This window comes from Plecotus auritus (genome assembly GCF_963455305.1).
Source record: "Plecotus auritus genome assembly, chromosome: 2".
Taxonomy (NCBI): Eukaryota; Metazoa; Chordata; class Mammalia; order Chiroptera; family Vespertilionidae; genus Plecotus; species Plecotus auritus.
In genome coordinates, this window is record NC_137771.1 from 34,259,295 (window position 1) to 34,281,954 (window position 22,660).

The window sequence follows — 22,660 nt, forward strand, 5'->3', positions numbered from 1 at the left end:
AACAAAGTAATTTAATCCTCCAAAATCCTATAAGGTAGGTACTACTATTATACCTACCTAGATGGATGAGCAGGGACAAGATTTGAACCAGGCATTTGGCTCCAGAGTACCTGCTCTTACTGTTGAAAAACATCCATTTTTAATTTTAAAATATTTGTAGTACTTTCATGTTTATGAAGGGGGTTCATATCCATCATCTCTGAACACTCGCCCTAACCCAGCAAAGGAACCGAGGCTCAGGGAGACTAAGGGACTTCATCAAGAACACACAGGGTCAGGAAGTGGCTGAGTCCACATTGTGGAGCCTGTGTTTGGTCTGCTAACCATTCATTCCCTCACTCACTTGTTGATTCACTCTTTTCATCCACCTAAGGTATTGAATGATATTAAACATGGTTGGGCCCTATGTACTCCACATTCCCTCTCATTCTATTCCTTGGCAAGGGGCTCACTCTAAGAGTGGGGCAGAGCTGCTGGAGAGGCAGGAGTCACTTGCCTCCGGGTACCACTCATCTTCCATGGTATCCTAAGTAAGTAAACCTGCTCTGTGGCAGGAAGAACAAGTCAGGATTCTGACTCTTCAGGGTAGGTGAGGGGCTCTTCTGAGCTTCTACAGACCCCGGGCTTCTCTTTTATTGCATGGAGTTGTTACTGATCATTTTACTTGGGATCCATGCCTGAACTCCCTTTGGCTCACAGTGGGCCAGGCAGAGCAGAATAGCTGGGTCCACAGCAGGCCGTGGGTAGATTGGCTGGGAAAAGCCTTCATGTATCTCATTAGTCCCATTTTTAGCAAGTCCCTTTGATCATCCCTACCCCCACCTTTCACTGAAAAGAGACTCCAGAAGAGGATGGTGTAGAGAAGTTTATTGGATATCTATGGGTCTGGTCCATGTGCAATTAGATTGGGGACAAGGGCCTCCTCAGGGCTGCCTGGAATGTCACTGGTAGTCACTGTGGCCATGAAGCAGTACTGGAAGAGGTGTTTGGGGTCCATCGCCTGCTCCTCATTGCAGTCCAGCCGTGAGTTCAGGAAGAGGTGACTCTGCCTTAGAGAATTCACTCCTGGTATCTCCACCAACTTGCCTGTATTCTCATCTTGGCAGTCAGAGGACATTTCCTCAGGTTCTGGAAAACAACAAGATGCGGGCATAGGGTTTCCTCCGGCATCTCATTCCTCCCATCAGGCTCCCACACCCTGGCTAACTTCCCTGAGTGCTTACCCTGGGCAGGTAGGACTGTGCACAGAATCTTAACACTCATTTAACAAATATTTATTAGTTTATTAGCAATATACCATGCCGTGCACTAGGAGCTGTCAATGTTCCTAATGAACTTAAAGTTTAGTGGGGGAGACAGACTACACAATTGTTAGATATGAAAACTTGATCTTCAATATAAACCCATGAGGTAGGTACTATTAAAAAACTAATTTTATAGATAAGGATACAAGCTTACTACACAACCAGTATGCAGATAAGTGCTGGAAAATTTAAAAACATACATTATTTTAGAGGGAGGGGTAAAAAAAATAAAAATAAAAAAATACATTATTTTAATAGATTCCATTACTTTTTTATTATTGCTTTATCCTCTCCTCCTCTTATATCTGAATTTGAAAGGAGGCTCACTTGGCTTTATTATTCTCCACTTCCCTGACTTACTCTGTTGCAATATTCTTGGTTCTGCCCCCACCACACCTTAAAGCATTTGTCACTAAATCCATGGTCATTTATAAATCCTTATCTCACTAGACTTATCAGCTTTTGACACAATTGGGCATTCCTGACTAAAAAATGTATCAAGTGTTCAGCCAGAAATGTGAGTCATCTCTTACACCTTCTCCTCCAGTCCCTTCACAAAGCCAAGCAGTTCCCCAGGTCCTGCTATTCCACCAAATCACTGTCTGCCATATTCATCCATTTCTCTCCATCCTCAGGGCCACCACCTTTGGTAAGGCTTTCATCTTCTGCCCAGAGCACTGGAACAACCTCTAGTCAGGCCCCTCAGTCTATCCTCTGGGCTGTAACCAGAGAGATCTTTCTAAGGTCAAGTGAGTCCAGGGACTATTCTTTTTCAAAAGTCTTCAAATGTCTTACCATTGACTGTGATACTTCAAAGCTCTTCACTACTGGTCCCATCTCTTCTCTTCAGCTTCATTGCTAACCACTCTTCCCTCATGAACTCTATGCTTTGCCACACCAAAATTTTCATTGTTCCCTAAATGTGTCCATTCCTTCACATCTCTGGGTCTTTGTGCTGTTTCTTCTAGAATGACATTTTATATCTTTTCTGTCTAGAAAACTCTTATACTATAAGACCCATTGATGGAGGATATCTAGGGAAAAAAACGGTGCCTCTGAAACCAAGGGAAGAGTGAATTTCAAGAAGGATGTACTGGATATTGGAGCTGGCTACCCAAATCCATTTTTCCTCTTCCCTACCTGGTAATAGCAATTATAGTAGGGTGGCATTGGCTCCATCTCAGTGACAGTAGTGACACCTGATTGGTCTGAGCCAATCAAGTAATCCCATTTATTTGCCATGTGGATGGGAAATCAGTTCATAGCATTTCCCTGGGCACAGTGATTGGTTTAGGGGTGGGCACATGACCTAAGGTGATCCAGTCAGAATAGAGCTCAGGCCTTTATATTTACCCCCAACTGAAGGAAAATATAGCTCCCTCTTTTTCCTCCTGGTGCATAGAAGGGAACAAAAAGCACGTAGTCCCAGGGAATGCTGGCAGTCAACTTAGTACCATGAGAAAAGTCAGTCTGAGGAGAAAGCCAACACAAATAGAGGGCAGAATCTCAGAGGATGTAGTCACAAGCCTGAGGACATTGTGAACTTCTATTCAAACCATGCCTAAAGCCCACCCTTACTTTTGGACTAATCACCTACAGAGTGAATAAATTTCTTCCTTTATTTGTTTGTTTTTTTAACTTTTTCTTTTTAAACTATTTAAGACTCACAAGAAGTTATAAAAATAGCACAGAAGTCCATATATCTTTCACCTAGCTTTCCCCATTGATAATATCTTATATAACCATAAAACAATTTCAAAACCAGGTACTGGCATTGATATAATACTACTAGAGGCCCAGTGCATGAATACGTGGGGTCTCCAGCCTGGCCTGTGCCCTCTCGCAATCCAGGACCCCTCAGGGGATGTCGGATAGCTGGTTTCAGCCCGATCCCTGCAGGCCTGATCCAGACAGGAGGGAGCCTGATCATGTACATTGAGCATCTGTCCCCTGGTGGTAGTGCGCATCATAGCACTGGTCGGCCAGTCATTTGGTCATTCAGTTGTTTGGTCATTTAGGCTTTTATATATACAGATTAACTAAGCTATTATTGATTGTATTCAATTATAACAGTTTTTATATATACTTTTTTGGTGTATAGTACTATAAAAGCTTATCACATATGTAGCTTTTTATAACCACTGGCACAATCAGGATAAAGAACTGTTCTATCACCACAAAGAAACTTCCTCATGCTACTCCTTTATATAGTCAGACCTTCCTGCTAAACCTAACTCCTGGTAACCACTAATCCATTCTCATTATTATAATTTCATAATTTCAGAAGTGTTATATAAGTAGAATTATACAGTATATAACTTTTTGAGATTGGCTTCTTTTACTCCACATAATACCCTTGAGATCCATTCAAGATATTGTGTGTATGGATAGTTCATTTCTTTTCATAGCTGCATATATTTCATTGTATGGTTGTACTATTTGCCCACTGAAGAACATTTGGGTTGTTTCCAGTTTTTATCTATTAAATATAAAGCTGCTATGAACATTCATGTATAGCTTTTGTATAGACATACATTTTTATTTTATGGGATAAAGACCTAGCTGCGTGATTGCTGTTTTGTATGGTATAGTGGTCTGAATGGTGGTCCTCAAAGAGATCAGGTCCTAATCCCTAGACTCTATAAATGTTGCCATATACGGTAAAGTTTTTGCAGATGTAACTAAATTGAAAATTTTGAGGAGATTATCCTGAATTATCTAGGTGGACATTGTGAACTTCTATTCAAACCATGCCTAATGCCTGCCCTTACTTTTGGACTAAGTGTCATCACAAGTGCCCTTATATGGGAAAGGCAGAGGAGATAGACACACACAGATAGTGATAGGAAGACAGAGACAGAGATTAGTGTGATGCAGCTACAAGCAAAGGAATGCAGGCAAAGAGGCAAGGGACAGATTTTCCCCTGGAGGCTTTGATTTTGGCCCAGCAAAACTAATTTTGAACTTCTGACCCCTAGAATTGTGAGAGAATAACTTTCTATTATGGTAAGCCACCAAGTTTATGGCAATTTGTTACACTGGCCATAGGAAATTAATAAATATAATAGGTGTATGGTTAACTTTATGAAAACACCAAACTGTCTTCCAAAGTGGCTTTACCACCAGTTGCTTCATTCCTTACTTGGCATTGCCAGTGTTTTTACTTGAGTATTCTGATAGCTTTATGCTCATGTAGTATTCTGTAGCTTTATATTCATTTCCTTACCAGCTCATGAAGGTGAAACATTTTTTTCATGTGCTTATTTGCTATCTGTGAAGTAACTGTTAAAATCTTTTGCATGTTTCTTAATGGGACTGTTTGTTTTCTTAATGTTAAGTTTTGGGGATTCTTTATATATTCTGGATAAAAGTCCTTTGTTGGCATATTATTTCCTAGTAAGGGGCAAAAGTCCCCAGCTCTTCAGCTGATACGTCAATTGGTTCCTAAACCAAGTTGCCTCTGATCACCTTCTGATTGGTCAAAATCCCTCTTAAATTGTGGGGCTCTGAGCAGCAGAGCAGTTACTATAAGAATCATGTTTGGCTGAAATGCAGTGGTACGACAATCTTATCTGATTCTCCTAACAAACTCAGAGGTGGGTATTATTATTCCATGTAATAGAAAAATAACTGAGGCCCAGGTAGAAAAAGTCAATATTGAAACAGCTATTGAGTATTGGATCCGAGATTCATTTTCCATTCAGTTTGATTCCAAAGCTTGGATTCTTACCACAGAGCAAGTTTAGCCTTAGTATAAATTATGAACTTGGGATACAAAGGCATTTAAGATATAGTTCCTATCTTTGAGATATCAACAAACACTGGGGAGACTAACATGTAAAACCTAAGTGCCTAATAAAAATAAAAATGAGAGCTACCAATTGTTAAAAGCTTACCATGTGTCAGAGACCAATTTAGCTCCTATGTAAGCATCACCTCTAGTTTTCACAACTTTCTTAGTAGGTATTACTGTATACATTTTACAGAGTAAATTGAGGCCCAGAGAGAAGTGACTTACCTAAGGCCACACAATGGGAGTGACAAAGCCAGGATTAGAGCCAGGCTCTCTGATGCCCTTCCAGTGGTCGGCAAACTGTGGCTCGCGAGCCACATGCGACTCTTTGGCCCCTTGAGTGTGGCTCTTCCACAAAATACCACGTGCAGGCGCGCACGTACAGTGCGATTGAAACTTCGTGGCCCATGCACAGAAGTCGGTTTTCGGCTCTCAAAAGAAATTTCAATCATTGTACTGTTGATATTTGGCTCTGTTGACTAATGAGTTTGCCGACCACTGCTCTAGGGCTTCCAGGCTTGTGCCTTCCCACCATTCTCCAAGGACCTCTGTGGCCAGTTCTCCCATTGCCTGGGGCTCTCAATCTTGAATTTGGGACTAGCCTGTGGTGACGAGTTCTTAGATTTTCTCCCTCCTTGCAGATGAATTCAAACTGACTCAGGTCCTTACTGCCCTGCAGGTGATTGTGGCCAAGAGAAAGAGGATGTAAATTCCTTAAATCCCAACAGAGAACTCTCCCTTCCTCTCCCTCTTTCTGACTGTAGGTGCTCAGAGGGTCTGGGTTCACAGACATCTATGTTAAGGCAAGAAAAAGAGGAGGGAACTATCCTGAATTGTCACAGGAAACAACTACATCATGCAAAAACTCTGCAAAGAAAATGAAGGGAAGCCCAAATGCAGTGTGCTAAAGAGAGAGGAAAAACGCTCCTCTCTGGAGAATTTGAATGCCAGCAAACTGAAGGGAATTTTAGACAAAGTCTACTTCAGTCTCTCGAGGAATTTAAAGAGGACATAGATTATAGACATTTTAATAATGAAGAAATGACAAGAGAGATGCGATGGAAAGGTTTTGGGGAGAGATAAGGGGTCTGAGGAAAAGCTTTAGGGCTCTGCATTCTAACCATCGGCATTCCTTACACTATTTATTGCATTTCTCATAAGATAGAAAATGCATTTCCTGACCTTTTGCTAAATGACAGCTTTCAGCTCTCTCTATCTTTTGCCCAATCGCAGCTCTTTCTTCTTCATTAAGTACTGTCCTCTCCTTCCCAGGAGCCTTTTGTCCCTCCTTCTGCATCCGAGTCTGTTTACAGGCCCATTATTCAACCTTTTTCTGTTATTAATATCACTAGGGTCTTTTTGTCTGCATTTTCTTGCTAAATATTTGCTACTATTTTACTTTAATCCTTCAATGTTCTTTTGATTTACAGGTGACTCTTGTTACCAACATCTCATCTTTTGACCCAATCTCATTCATTAAACAGGATGTTTCATTCACTTGAATTAGCAGATACTCATATACTGTAAAGTGAAAACACATTGCAAAACATTATATATTTAAAATGTACATTTATATCTGATATAATGCAAAAAGTTATTACACACCAAAAGGTAATACACTCTGTGTGATCTGTGCTTTATTTCATTTTTGGGTATCTGCATCTTCTCACTTTCCAATAAATGAATATATATGTGTATGTGTAAGTATTACTTGTGTCACAAAAAAATACTAAAATAAACACAATAAAAGAACTTGTCAATTAAAAAAAAAAAAAGACTGACTCATCACTGAGGCTTGTTTGGGTCACAGGTAACAAATGTGGTTAACTAAAAAGCAAGGGGCTTGCCCTGGCCTGGTGGTTCAGTTTGTTGGAGCATTATCCTATACACCAAAAAGGTTTTGGGTTTGATCCCCTGTCAGGGCGTGTACAGGAAGCAACTGATCTGTTTCTCTCTTTCCCTTCCTCTCTCTCTAAAAATCAATAAAAACATAGCCTCAGGTGAGGATTTTTTTAAAAAAGGCAGTAGTGGGTTCTGAGGTGGTAAATACACAACACAATATACAGATGATGTACTGTAGAATTGCATACCTGAAACCTATATATTTTTATTACTCAATGTCACCCCAGTAAATTTCTTTTAAAGCAGTTGGCCCTGGGGAAACTGAATCCTCTCTGGAAGGTGAGAGGGGCTGCTGCAGGGGAAGATCCTTGGAGGCAAAGGCTTAGCCAACTGGCTGGTGACCTTGGGCACGTGACTGTCCCTTTCAGGGCCTCAGGGCCTCATCTATACAGTGAAAGCATCAGACTTGATTTCTAGGAGCCCTTTGAGTCAATGAGAATGGCTGACTAATGAGCTCCTCACCAACACCTTTTAGAAAAGGATGAGAACTGAACTCTTGTCTTCCATTTTTACCTCCACTGTTTGGTTTTTTTTTGGTCTTATTAAATGTACCATAGTTGGAACATGAACTTCATACATATCCCACTCGTCTCATCTGCAAAATAGGGTTGATAATAACCACCTGGCAGAGCAGTTAAGCAGGTTACATGGGATAATATGTTTAAAGTCCTTAGTATAGCATCTGGCACAACAGTAGGAACTCAGTCACCCTTCTGATCAAGCTAGTTACAAAGTTCTAGAGTAAGAAAGTTATGGGTTGTTTGTATTTTTGCATTCCAAGTTTGGGGGATAGTGTGGAGGTGCGGGTGATGGGACAGTACAGAACACGTGGGTAGCAGAAGGAGTCTGTTTCCAGACTCAGTTCCATTTCCACTCTGTTCTTACCAGGGCACTCTCCATCCCTATCCCCACACTCAGCGATCAGGACCCTGAGGTACAGTGCAATGATCATAGGCTTTAGAGTCTGGGAGATGGGGACTGACATCCCAGCAACACATGCTCACTACTGTATAGATTTGGCCAGTTCACTTCCCATGGCTGAGCTTGATGTAAAATGGGCTAATGATCTCTCTACATGTCCTACTGGAGAGGGAGACAGCAAACAGAAATGAAACTCTGCATAAAGGGTAAAACTCTGATGAATGTACTAATAAGATAATGGGCCTATAAACTGACTCAGCTGACGGGAAGGAGGGGACAGCACTTAATGAAGAAGAAAGAGAGGAACTAAGAGCTGCAATTGGGCAAAAGACAGAGCTCAAAGCTATCATCCAGCAAAAGGTCAGGAAATGCATTTTCTATCTTAAAAATAAGTAACAAAAAGCAAGAACATAAACTATCTCAAACCCTGGCAATTGAATAAACCAGCTGGTGGCTGAGCAGTAAAAAGTAGGAGGGTGTTTTTTACCAACAGGGCCAAGAGATAAACTGTATTCCCTTTGATTCAGAAAGGTTTGGTGTGTGTGTGTGTGGGGGGGGGGCGGAATATAGAGTGGGGAGTCTTGAGGGGATCAGGACACAAGCAGGAGCACTTCATAGGCCTGGCCCAGTGAGGTAAAAAGAGTAGGACTTTGGAGGCAGAAAAACACATATATTTGAATTCCAGATCCACAGTTTACAAACTGTGACCCCTTGGATAAGTCATCTCACCTTTCTTAGACCTGGTTTTCACATCTGTAAAATGGATGATAATAACACCTCACTCGTGTAGTTGGGAAAATTGGATGAGATAATACATGTACAGTTTCAAACAGTGTCTGGCACATAGTAGGGACTTCCGTTTTGCAGCACAGGAATAAGGAGAGGAAGGAGACTGGAGGTAGAGTTGGCTCTGTCACTTACTCACTAGGTAACTTAGGCCTCAGTTTCCTCATCTGTAAAATGGATGGTAATAAGATCTATATCTGCCCAGTTATTTGTGAAGAACTAATGAGATGCTCTATTTATAGCTAGTTCATTCCTTCTAACCGTGGAATCATATTTCATTATTCCTCTACTGATAGACATTTAGTTTGTTTCCAATATGACAAATGATCATGTCATTCATCTTTACTATCCTTTTCTAGTATAACTATTTCTTCTAGGATAATTAGAAGTGGAATTACTGAGTTATAGGGTGTATTCATTTTTAATGTAATTAGATACTGCCAAATTACTCTACAAAGTGGTGGTACCAATTTATACTCCTACCAGCAGTATATGACAGTATCCATTCCCTCCACCCAACCTCCTCAGTATTAATATGATCCATTTTTGTACTTACCAATGTCATTGATAAAAGTTAGGTTCCTGTGAGCCCCTGGTCACAACAATTTTGTCAACTGGTCAATACGTAACTTTGTTTTGTGTGTTTCTGTTTAAAGACATCTTATTTAATATATATTACTAATTTATTTAGACTTAATTGATGGCCAAAAGCACCATAACTCCTGCCTGAACAAAGTTTACCTAACACATATATTTTCTCTACAAGGCACATGACAGTCTTTTTTCGTGCTCAGGAACACTAGACAGAACTCCAGCACTACGTTTGGGGGGCATTTTCAACAGTGAAACCACCATTAAAGTCATAAAAATGCAAAAACATGTCACTCAGTATATCATGAAAAGGACACTTGTTTACAGTCTGAGAGCTGAAATAAGAAGGTAGAGCATGGCCTTGTTCCACGTCAGCTAGGAATGTGTGTGATGGGGCAACTCAAATTTTTTGCTGCTCTGGGCATGTCCACATTTTGCAAATGACCTTGAAAACACTGCAAGTATTGATTTTGAGGTTACATATAAATTTTAGCAAATAGGCAACTTCACAAATATTGAATCTGCAAATAATGATTGCCTGGCACGTATTTACTTCTATTTATAATATCTTTGCAGTCTATCACTTGTTTTTTTAACTTTATGTATACTATCTTATGTATTATTTGTATTTGATGTCTGTTTGCATTTTATGTAGGTAAATTTGCCAATTTTTCCCTTATTTTTAAAAATTAAATGTTTTCACCTTAGCCAGTTTGGCTCAGTGGATACAGCGTAGGCCTGGGGACTGAAGGGTCCCGTGTTCAATTCTGGTCAAGGTTCCAGGCTCAATGCCCAGTGGGGGGCATGCAGGAGGCAGCCAATCAGTGATTCTCTCTCATCATTGATGTTTCTATCTCTCTCTCCCTCTCCCTTCCTCTCTGAAATCAACCAATGGACACAGACAACAGGGGGGTGAGAGCATGAGTGTGGGGGGATGGGAAGGCAATGGGGGGATAAGGACACATATGTAATACCTTAATCAATAAAGAAAAATTTTAAAAAGACAAAAATAGAGAAAAAATAAAAAATATATTTAAAAGTAATTAAATATTTTCTTTAAATTCCTATATTTTAATTAGTCTGTTTCTGGACTTTCTATTCTAGGGTTTCTCAATATTGGCACTACTGACATTTTGGGTTAGATAATTCTCTGTGGTGGAGCGCTATCCTGTGTTGTAGGATGTTTAATAGCATCCCTGGCCTCTATCAAAAGATACCAGTAGCAGCCCTCACCCAAAATGAGACAACCAAAAATGTCTCCACACATTGCAAAATGTCTTTGGGTAGCAAATTTGCACTAGTTGAGGACACTGCATTGCCCAATTCTACCTGTCAATTTCTGAGCCAATATCAAATTGACAAATTCTTATCTTTGAAAAATGTTCTAGTATTTGATAGGGCAAGTCTCTTCTTTGTTTTTCAAAATTGTTTTGTTCACTCTTGCACCTTTACTCTTCCAGATTAATTTTAGAATGAATCTGACAAATTCCATTAAACCTTTTGTTGGGATTTTTATTTATAGATTAATTTGGAAAGAACTGATTTGTCCATGATATTGAGTCTTCCTATTTACATGCTTTCTGTATCTCACCAGATAGTCAGGTTCTCTTATGCCTTTCATTAACTTTTATGATTTTTCTCTATCAAAGTTGAAGCCTGGGCCCTGGCAGGGTGATTCAGTTGGTTAGAGCATCAACCTGATATGCCAAGGTTGTGGGTTTGATCCCAGGTCAGGGCACATATAAGAATCAACCAATGGTTCTAGCTGGTTTGGCTCAGTGGATAGAGAGCGTCAGCCTGCAGACTGAAGGGTTCCAGGTTCAATTCTGGTCAAGGGCACATGCCTGGGTTGAAGGCTTGATCCCCAGTAGGGGGTGTGCAGGAAGCAACTGATCAATGATTCTCTCTCATCATCTCTCTCTCCATCTCTCTTCCTCTCTGAAATCAATAAAAATATATTTTAAAAAAAGAATCAACCAATGAATGCATATTAAGTGGAACAACAAATCTCTCTCTTTCTCTCTCTCTAAAATCAATAAATAAAAGTTTTTTTAAAAAGGTGAAGCCTTGGCTATCCCTGGTCTCCCTGAGGCTGGGTCTATTCTCCTGCCACTTCCTATTCTCCTCCTAGGTCTTCCTGGCTCCAAGGAGAGCCAGATGAATTCTCCCACCCTCAAAAGCCAGCCCTTCTCCTTTTTATTGCTCAGCCACAGTGGGATTATTATAAGCATCAGGATCTGAGATGTGTTCATGTGCTGGCGTTTGTTGCACGAGTTTGTTGTGAAATTGCAAAAATAATCTTGTGCAAATGAAAAAGCTCTCTCTACTTTCTCTGAAACTTAGCTATTACCCACCCTGACCCTTCTCCCTCCCTGATTGAGTGTGCCATCTTTGCATCCGAACTTAAATTCCTCCCCTGTCCAGCCTGGCCTTACTCCCCTACACTGCCCCAGGGTGAATGACCCTGTCAGTGCAGTCTCACTCAGTCCTACTCACATACCTTTACCCATTATTTATCCTATCCTGAAATGCCTTTTCTCATCTATTTTGCCTAACCAACTCCTTCACTAACTCAGCACCAATTCACGTCTCCTTTCCTTTTTGAAACCCTCCTTACATTTGGTATTAAACAATTTTGTGCTTAATTTTATGCCTCCCCAGACCCAGAGTGGTAGGCTGAAGAAAGAGCATGACTCAAGGCAGGAAAACATGGGCCAGATTTCATTCTTACCATGTATTAGCTGTGATACTTTGCGCAAGTCACCTAATCTCTCTCAGCCTTAATTTTCTCATTTGTAAAATGGAGATAATACTACCCATTTTGAGTGTTGTCTACCAAACTATACTGAAAGATCTGTTGCCAATAGCTACTTGTTTCTTTCACAGTGCCTTAAAGAGGTTGTAAAAATATGTGCAAAAGCAACACTTTGAAGGGGACCCTGTAGGGAAGCTCTGGGTCACCTGTACTAATAAAGAAATTGGTAGGCCAGAACATCAGATTATCCAAAAATACCTGTATTTAATTTCTGAGTAAACTGAGTTTGGGGAGCAGCAATTTTTTCTTATTAATTGTATTTTGTTTGGGATAAAATATTAAAATCAGTTTGCATTTTCTAAGGCTAGAATTAAAACATTATCTTAGAAAATCCACAAGATGGATTCATCTTTGTGTAACAAACAGAATGCTGACTATATCAAATTATTTTGATAAACGAAGAGCACATGAAAAGTTTAGAACGGACATCTTCAGATCATAAACCTCTTTAGAATTGTGCTGTTCCTTCTGAATATTCCAGGAACACTCATGAGGCAAGTGTTCCAAATATCATTTCTAAATATGTCCCCTTTGTAAAAATTCTTGCCTGCTGAATACAAGGAAAGCATGTGACCTCTTTCTTACCTGTAGTCTGTAAGCTTAAACCTGGGTCCAACTTTGTGTGAGGCTTTGAGCTGATGAACAGGTAACAGAGCACACAGGCGGTGACAACGAAGGCCAGGAGGACCACCGCTGCTATGGACAGGCCCACAAGAGCACCGATACTGAGGAGAGAAGACCATAGAGGAGCTGAGTTTCAGAAAGGGACCTTGGAGGCAGCATGTTATAGGAGAAGTGTTGTTCTGTCTCTACTTGTCTTAAACAGGCTTTCTGTGCCTAAGCATGGGAAGGAGTATCAACTACATGTCAAGTATTCCTCACATACATGGCATGTCTCAGTGCAACCACATAGTTGGGACTCAGTGTTCCCTTTCTTCTCCTCTCCTTCCTTCCCTACTTTCCTCTCTGCTCCCACCCCAGCGAGCTGGAGATGACCTTAAAGAGCTGTTCCTACATTGCTATTTCTTAAAAAATCAAGACACACGTTGACTTTAGTTAAAACCCAGTTGTCTGCCCTGACCGGTTGCTCAGTGGTTAGAGTGTCAGCCTGTGCACCAAATGGTCTCGGGTTAGATTCCCAGTCAAGGGCAGGAACCTGGGTTGCAGGTTCTATCCCCTGCAGGTTCTACCCTCCCCTCCCCGCCCCAACTCCCAGTTGGGGTGTGTGGGGGAGGCAACCAAGCAATCTCTCTCTCTCTCTCTCTCTCTCTCTCTCTCTCTCTCTCCTTCTTTCCCTTCCACTCTTTCTAAAAAATTAATGGGAAAAATATCCTCAGGTGAGGACTAACAAAAAAAAACCAACAAAAACCAGTTGTCCTTCCAGCCTCAAGGAAATTTCTGATCTACCTCCAGTAGGTCATCACATCAGCGTAGACTCCACATCTAGAAACCTCCCTGCCACTGGTCCCTCACTGTTCAACTGCATTGTGTCTGCCCCAAGTCAGGCCATGGTCACTTGGTCTCTAGACAACTCCTAGCTCATTTGGGGACCACCACCTTTCCTTTTTCACATGATCCCTCCTCCTCATCTTCCCATATTGGAATTTTACCTGTCATCAAAGGCCCATCTCAAAAGTCTTCTCCTCAATAACGCTCTCCTAGGTCATCTTTCTCTCCCCTCCCCACATGCCAGGCTAACCACCCAGGATGCTTTACTCAGGACCTTTAGCACATCCCACTGGGTCAGGCAGCCCAATGTCAGGAAAAAAAGCAAAGAGATTTGGAACCAGACCTACTTGGGTGAGGACCCAGACTACTACCTGTGAGGTCTTCATGAAGTTATTTAACCTTTTGAGCCCAAGTTTCTTTGTCTGAAAAGTGAGAATAATCAAAACACAGTACCTCATAGGTGGTAGTGAGGATGAATGATATATGTCACATTCTTGGCACATTGTAGGTGTTCAACACATTTCTTGTGTGTTCTTTGAAGGCAGATTCAGACCATATTTAATTGGCTTTGTTGTCCCCTTGTACAAGCCCTGGCACATGATAGGCAGTTAGTAAATATTATTGAATACCTACAATGCATCAGGCTCTGTGAGATATTCTCCTAATGGTAGGAGATAAGTAAGTACCAGGATCTGTTTGTATGCCCTTCTTGCCTACCACTCTGAAGAGGGTTTCCAGACCCAATTCCAACTTGTGTGTGGAGATTTCCCCACACCTACAAGTGATTCTCTGGCCCAAGTAGGGTGCCTGAGAATTCAACTCAATTCTGACATGATCTATCTAAGATAGAATCAGATCCCACAGGGTAAGGGTTCAGTTGTACAAGACTACTTCCCTCTGCCTCCCACACACATACACTTCAGACACCAGCTGCAAGCCCAGGCTCTTATCTGTGCTTCTGACCAATCAGTTATAGATTGGAGGTTCCAATGACCCCCGCCCGCCTTGGATTTCATTACGTTGCTAAAACGGCTCACACAACTCAAGAAAAATCGTTTCCTCACTAGACAATTTATTAAAAAGGATATTAAAGGATTCAAATCAACATCCAAATGCAGAGATACATAGGGTGACGTCATGAACAAAAGAGCTTCCGTGGAGCTTGGGGCCCGGTAGCACATGGAAGCATTCTTGTTCCCCAACATAGAAGCTCTCCAAAAAATAAAAACAAAAAGATCAATTGTGTTCTTTTGGGTTTTTACAGAGGCTTCATTATGTAGTCATGATTGACTAAGTCACTGGCCATTGACAACTGAACTCAACCTCCAGTCCTTCTCTAAGAGGTTAGGTAGAAGGAGCATGGGGAGGACTGAAACCAAACCTCTAATCACATGGTTGGCTTTCCTGACAACCAGACCCCATTCTTGGGTGGAACCCAAAAGACACGTTTATTATTTTCAACATTTAGGAAGTTCCAAGGGTTTTGGGAACTGTGAGCCAGGAACTGTGGATAAAGACCAAATACCTTATAAATCACAGTATTGCAGACTCCTTCTCCAGCTTTTCTGCCCACCCTCCTCCCTGACCCAAGCCACAGACTCCTTCCTGACTTTGCCATTTCTGCCAGATTTAATTCCCTGCTAGCTGATGGCTAATTTCCACTAAACAGAAACACCTTAGAGCTTCAGAGGATCTGTATTCCCATGGCTAAATAAATGATTAGAGCCCTAACCGGTTTGGCTCAGTGGATAGAGCGTCGGCCTGCGGACTGAAGGGTCCTAGGTTCGATTCCGGCCAAGGGCATGTACCTGGGTTGCGGGCACATCCCCAGTAGGGGGCGTGCAGGAGGCAGCTGATCGATGTCTCTCTCTCATCGATGTTTCTAACTCTCTATCCCTCTCTCTTCCTCTCTATAAAAAATCAATAAAATATATTTAAAAATAAAATAAATAAATGATTAGAAACCCCTGCAATGGAATAGTATAGAGCCCTTAAAACATGTTTTCAAATAACATTTAAGATCAAGGCTAAATTCAGATGAGATAATGTTAAATGAAAAGAGAACACACTACTAAATATATAGCATAACCCCAACTCGAATAAATTAACACAAATATATACATAATTATACATATGCAAGGTTGGACAGAAATACACCAAAATGCTAACAGGCTGTCTCTGGGTGAAGCCCAGGCTCTGAACGTCCTGTCCCTGCCCCATTAGGTTTATAATTGTAAAATATTCTGGCCAGAGTTTCAAATGCTAGCATTTGTATCTTTTTGCCTGAGGGCTTTCTTGGGCCCAGAACAGTACCTACACAGTGAGCAGGTCAGAAGTGCAGGAAAACGAACGCCTGCCTTCTCACACCAGCACACAACTAATGACTGACAGAAGTAGGTACGTAAATACCCAGCTTTTTGGCACTTGGGCGGGATGACTCTGAGATGTAGATTCTACATTAGCTGGCTGGCTGAGTTCAGCAGGTTTAACTTCCAGTGATCCTCAGTGGTGACTTACTTGGTAACACCATCATTAGCTCCTTCCCTTCTCACCTCCTCAATTCCCCACCTTCGGCCAGTGTCTTTTAGAATTGATTTCATGTAAACTATCTGCCCTCAAATCCTTGTCTCCAAGTCTTTTGGGGAAACCAAGTTAAAATACTGGATCTCCCATGATTTCTTTTCTCTTTTATCTCTCCTGTCCTTTCCACATTTTCCACATAGAGCATGTAGTACTTGTTAGATCTTTGGGCATTATTTCCTCTTTTGAGATATAGTTATTGTTTATAATGCTCTTAGCTGGAGATTTGTGCACAAGTTGGGACCCCACCTTTTACAAGCGACATCTATGGCCACCTGAATGGAAAGGGCCCTCTAAAAGTAGGGGGCTTTGAAGAGTGGGTGAGCCCTAACAGGTTTGGCTCAGTGGATGAAGTGTCGGCCCGGACTAAAGGGTCCTGGATTTGATTCTGATCAAGGGCATGTACCTTGGTTGCAGGTTCCCAGACCCTGGTCAGGGTGTGTGCAGGAGGCAACCAATCCATGTGTTTCTCTCACATCGATGTTTCTCTCTGTCCCTCTCCCTTCCACTCTCTCTAAAAATCACTGTAAGGATTAACAACAACAAAAAGTGGGTGAGAGAGCTGAGGGGGGATATATCCCAGGTCAGTGGTTAGTTAGGAAGTGGGCACTGTTTCTGATGGTCTGTCTGGGGACAGAGGAACCAGCCCCCAAGTACAGAGCTCTGGGACAGAGCAGGAGAAGTTCCAAAGAGGGAAATCTGTGCCTAGTATAAGATGAACTTTAAATGGTCAGAGTTGCCCCATGTGTTGCCTCCAGAGGGGTAAATTCCCTATGATTGGACAGATTACACAGAACACCTGGATGAGGACACCTTTCAATGAAGTTAGAGATTCCTGCCCTGGGTGAGAAATTGAACAGCTGCTAGCTCTTCAACTCAATTTCACAAATTTATGACTATGGCTTCACAGATTTATGACTCTGAAATATAGATAACCTACTGTGACCCCTAGAAACACATTGGAGGGTCAGTCTAACATTTGTTAGGGTTTTTGAGTCAGGCAAGTCTAATTTTGAATCTTGGTTCTGTCACATATAAGCTGAAAAATCTTTCATCTCTTGATCTTCATTTTCTTCATCTGTAAAGGTGCCTTCCTATCTCACCAGGTGTTCATAAGATTAAATAAGACAGTGCCTGACCACTAATTCTGCCCTCCAGCAAGGCCACTGCCTTTGACTCACATCCTAATAAAAAAAAAAAAACAAACCACTAATACAGGGTGATTGGAAAGTGGACCAGATAGTTATAACACCAGCTGCTTATCCACAGGGAATCTTTCCTCCTCCTCCTCCTCCCCCTCCCCCTTCTCCTCCTCCTCCTCCTCCTCCTTCTTCTTCTCCTCTCCTTCTCCTTCTCCTGTCCTTCTCCTTCTCCTCCTCCATCTCCTAGTCCTCCTCCTCCTCCACCTCCTTCTGCTCCTTCCCTTTTCCCTTTCCTTTCCTTTCCTTTTTGAGTCTTCACTTCTTGAGACATGGTTTTAAAGACAGCAATTCTCCTTGAGGTCTACTGAAGGAAACAGTATTTACCTGAAGGTTTATGTTTTTTAAGGGCCAGCTTTCATGAAAAGGGCCAAATAGAGTCCAGAGCAAAATAAGGTCTCTACACTGCAATGGCAGGGAACTGACAGGAGCATGCCAGTAGAGTTTTCAGGGTTTGGGGTACACTGGTCACCCAGATGTCCTGAGGACCTTCAGTTCTCCTCCTCCACTTTGCAATAGTCCGTGATGTTTATAAACCACCTTGCATTCAAACTGAGGAAGAGTCAGCCCTGCAAGCTAAAACCTTTCAGCTGCCCTTGGGGTCGTAAGATGGGAGCACACGAACATGTGATTCGACCTCAGAACTTACCCCATTAAACCCATTACCTGGTTGTCTAAGCCACTAAAGTGCTCTATTGAGGGTCCAAGGCAACTGGAGGGTCACAGGGGTGTATAGGGAAAAGGGTGGTAGAAGAGGGTTGGGGTTCTGGCTGGGTGCGGAGAGGCTTACTCATCTCTCGGTTCCCAAGGGCTAGCAGAGTGCTCAGAAGACAGTGAAGGGTCATGAGTATTTTTTCAAAAGATCTGAGTAGAGCAGGTTGTAAGAGAGCCAGGCTAGATTTAGATAGTTGTGAAGCAGGACACAACTGGGCCTGGAGCCGGACAGGCTTGTGACAGTCCCTGATAGTAACTTCATGGCTTTCAAGTTTTCTCATCTGTAAACGTGTGAGTGCATCTAGCCTTGGATGGTCCTAGGTAATGTTCTTTAAATCACAGTCTGCTGTGAGGTTGCTAGACGATCTTGAACAATTCACTTTCATATTCCAAGTATCCCTTTCCCCACTTATGAGTATGGGAAAGGGAACTCCCTTTTATTGAGCATCTACAATACAATTCATGCATACTTCACTTAATCCTCACAACAATTCCATAAGACAGGCATTACGATTATCATTTCAAAGATGAAAAAGAGAATTGGAGATAGTTTGCCTGAATTCACATAGCTACTAAGTGACTGGGTTCTAACCAGTCCAAAAGCTCCACATTGTCTCTATACTTCAAAGGGAGGTAAGTACTATTATACTTCAGCACCCACTTCAGTGCTAAGTACACAGTGAGTTTTAAACAAAGACTCCAGCCCTAACCGGTTTGGCTCAGTGGATAGAGCGTTGGCCTGCGGACTCAGGGGTCCCAGGTTCGATTCCGGTCAAGGGCATGTACCTTGGTTGCTGGCACATCCACAGTGGGGGGTGTGCAGGAGGCAGCTGATTGATGTTTCTCTCTCATTGATGTTTCTAACTCTCCCTCTCCCTTCCTCTCTGTAAAAAAATCAATTAAATATATTAAAAAAAATAAACAAAGACTCCACTGTTACACATTAGGTGCATGTCTTCTCTCTCTCAATGGACTGAGAGCTCCGGAGGGGCAGGGAATAATTGATTTTTGTGTCCCCAGTGCCTAGCATAGCACCTGGCATAAAGCAAAGGCTATAATAAATGAATGAAAACATGAATGACAGAAAATAAATTAATATACTTCTCTGGGTTACAGATAGGAACTGAAAAACTAGCCATCTGAAAGTCCTTTCGAATTATGGTTTGAGCTATTTAGAAAAAGCAATAATAATAACTATAATTGTAAGTGGCATTTGCCAAGTTGGTTTCACCTCTTTATTTCATTTGGTTCTTGCCCTAGTAGGAAATCAGGGTAATGATTTATCATCCTTTCATTTGTAAGATGAATAGACAAAGGCTCAGAGAAGTTTAAGTGGCAGGCTGTCCTTTCCCACTCAGAGGGCATGCAACCTGTGGTGAAATACCTCCAGGGACAGGAAAATCACTGTCTACTGAGTTAGCCCACTTCATTTTTGCTGATGCCTATTTCCCAGAGTAAGTTTGGGGTCAAGTCTTACTTTCTGGGTGAGGCCTTTGGAGATGGAGAGAGATTGAGACCAATTGCTCTCTCAGCCCCACACTGAAGTTCCAGGAATACCAGCAATGGTCTAACTAATCCCTCCCCTGAACAAGTGAGGAAACCGAGACCCTGTGGGTGGATATTCACCCAATCACACTGCTATCGAACAGCCTGAGCTGGCTTCTGCTGTAGCATTGTGCCATTGTCTCACGATGAACTTGAAGGCAGCTTTGATCCCTTGGTCTTCTGTCTTAGCTCAGGAGGGGAGTACATCCCCAGCACTCAGCACAGGACCTAGAAAAAGCTGTGCTCAGCAGGAGGTGGCTGAAAGAATGACGGAATAGCAGGGGGAAGAAAAGAGTTGAAGCTGGGCTGAGGCTGGGGTTGAGTTAGCATGTAGCATCAGGTGAGAATTAAGGCTTAAAGCTTAATTAAGGCTTGAGGTTGGATGTAGGTCTATATAATGTTTGGAATCGGGGTGGGGAAGGAGAGCTGTGGTGGGATTGCAAGGGGAATTAGGGGCAGATTGAGCTGGTGATAGATCAGTATTGGGCAGTGAGTAAAGTCAGGGATGAGGTTGATGTTGATATTAGGAAGGAGACCCTGGTGGGTACTTGAATGAGGGTGGAGTTTGTGTTTCCTGTGAACCTTGGAAGAAGGGAGTTTGCTGTTAGGGAGAGGGTTGGTATGTAATTTGGGGTTGGGTTGAGGGTGGTGGTGGATGACACTTGGAGTGGGTTTAAAGTGAAGGTTTTCCTGGGTGGAGTTGGGGTGAGGTTCAAGCTTTGATTTGAATAATGGTTCGGATCAGGATCAGGATGGGGGAATGGAGCTGAGAAGGGGTTGTAGAGGGAGTTGGGTTGGTGATGGATGAGAGCAAACGTTAATATTGGGCCCGAGGGGGATGGTGCCGATATTGGGATGGGCTCTTGGATGAGAACTGAGGGTTTATTACGCAGCTTGGCTGAGGTGGGACGAGAGGGCAAAAACTAGGTTGGGGTGCTCGGTGGGGTTAGGGCCAGGGCCAGTACCTGAGCCACCACATGTAGCTGTGCTCGTAGGGGAAGAAGCTGTGCGGGTCGTCGCAGCAGTACTTGTGGTCGCGGAAGCCGCAGCAGAAGACGGCGGCCGCCTCGCCCCCCGGCCGCGGGCAGCTGAAGCCGCGCACCTCCTCCTGCTCGGCGCTCACGTAGCTCGTGCAGGCGCCGCTCATCGCGCCAGGCGCCGGGCCCGCCACCTCGGGCCACAGAAGGCCGGCGAGAGGAGGACGCGGGCGAAGACAGAACTGAGCTCTAGAAAGACAGACAGAGAGGCAGAGAGAGGCAGAGAGACGCGCGGAGACCAGAGAAAGACAAGGCGAGAGGCGCTGAGACGAAGCGGTTAGAGACCTAGAGTCCCCCAGGACCCAGAGAGGCGTCCAGGTAGGCGGACAGGGCGCGGCCGGAGGGGAGGTGGAGGAGGGAGAGGCGAGGGAGGAGGACCCAGGAGCAGGGGGAGTGGAGAGCGGCGGGAAGGAGGCGGGAGCGGGAGCCCGAGCGCGGGCGCGGGGTGGAGGGCGACCGGCGGAGCTGGGAGGAGGGAGCTGCCTCCGAGAGCTGCCTGGGCACCAGGCCGGTCCCTGCCCGCTCTTCCCCCAGCACCCACTGCGTCCCCAGTGAGTGCACGAGGGTGCTGGATGCTCAGAGAAACAACACGTGTCCTGGGTGGCTGGGCGGGAATCGAAGCGTGGATTCCACGTCTGCACGGAGCACCGCCGGGTGCTGGGTACTGTGCGGGGCGCGGGCGCGGGAATCTCAGGGCAGTGGCAGGCTAGTGCGGGACGCGGACGAGCGGCCAGCCGGCGACCACACAGTAGGGTCAGTATGGGATGATGAACACGTGACCTCACTTAACCTTCACAACAACTCCGGGGACCAAGGATTTCCAAGCCCATTTTATAAATGAGAGCTAAGGGTCAGAGAGAAGTCATCTTTGCCTGGCCCTCAAGCCCGCGAGATTTTAACCTGGGTTCGGCTCCTTCCCCAGGCCTTGCTCTCGCAGCGCCTCTTTACCAGTGCACTTTCAAATGCCCTCATCCTCTGGCTTCCTTGCCTGTTCATTCCTTCCCCGAGCAGCTAGCTCAAGCACTGACATGTTCATACTCCCCTGTTCGCACCCTGTCCACACTGGCCTAGGACAAGGGGGCTAATTAATGTCCCAGATGGTAACCCCATCCACCAGAAAGCAAAGCCAGTACACCTCTCCGTTCTCAAAAATTATTTCCAGTTCATAGGGGCACTGTTCTCACTAGGGTCAGAGGACCACAATCTGAAGGGGCTGTATGAAGCCCTTAGAGATTTCCTGTCTGTCCTCTCGGGGTACATTGGGGAAACTGAGGCCCTCAGAGATGTGCAGTTTGGCTGGATCACACTGAGCCAGGACTAGGGACTTCTGAGCGTTCATTGTCCCATTCATTCATTATGTGAATAATTCCCTTTCAGCCAATCACAGGGTATTGGGGCTGAAAAGGACTGGTGGGCCATGTAATCAGTTATTGAGTCACAGCTAGTGTTAAAAATAATAATTAAATGGAATGGGAGAAGTACAAGGCAGATAGTAATGCTTTGTAAAATGCATTTCTTACTCCGAGTCAGGTCAAAAGATTTAAAAGCCACTGAATCTGACACCTCCCATTGTACTCTCTTCATTTGTAGCTCTCCTCATTTTTCACAGCAGTGGGTAGAGTAGGAAATAATGGGATACATTGGGACTCCCCAGTTCTTCCATCCCTTGCTTTGGGTGTGTGTGGGATAAATCATGGGCATCAGGGGATCTGGGCTCAAGCCCTAGCTCAAACCCTTCCTCAATTTTTCTCCTTATGCTTCTGGTTCCTTTTCTTCATCTAAGCCAGCTCCTAAGATACAAATGTGTGCCATGCCTTTGACCTGGGGCCCCTGAGAAGGGATGGGTCTGGGTCTGCTCTTGAGAAACACATAGTATAATGGGGGAGTCAGACAACACAGGACAGGGCAGTGAAATGGGGAAATGCAGGGACCGTGGCCACAGAGGGGGCACCATCTGAAGGACCAGGGAAGAGTCTTGAGGGGGTATTGACCTCAAGAATCACTCTAAGGTCAAATGTGAAAAC

General features: G+C 43.5%; 1 protein-coding gene and 1 pseudogene across 2 annotated transcripts; one reads left to right on the forward strand and one right to left on the reverse strand.

Annotated features, from left to right (window-relative positions):
• Window positions 1-849: 849 nt before the first annotated feature.
• Window positions 850-21,232, reverse strand: SHISAL2A (shisa like 2A). The gene is made up of 3 exons (XM_080657214.1): window positions 20,565-21,232; window positions 12,698-12,837; window positions 850-1,128 (listed from the first exon to the last, which is right to left on the reverse strand). Exons 1-3 carry the CDS (start codon window positions 20,744-20,746, stop codon window positions 878-880), a joined length of 573 nt encoding a protein of 190 aa, XP_080513340.1. The 5' UTR covers window positions 20,747-21,232; the 3' UTR covers window positions 850-877.
• Window positions 5,954-6,257, forward strand: LOC308242570 (transcription elongation factor A protein-like 7; annotated as a pseudogene). The gene has a single exon. The product of its transcript is annotated as a transcription elongation factor A protein-like 7 (transcript).
• Window positions 21,233-22,660: the final 1,428 nt, after the last annotated feature.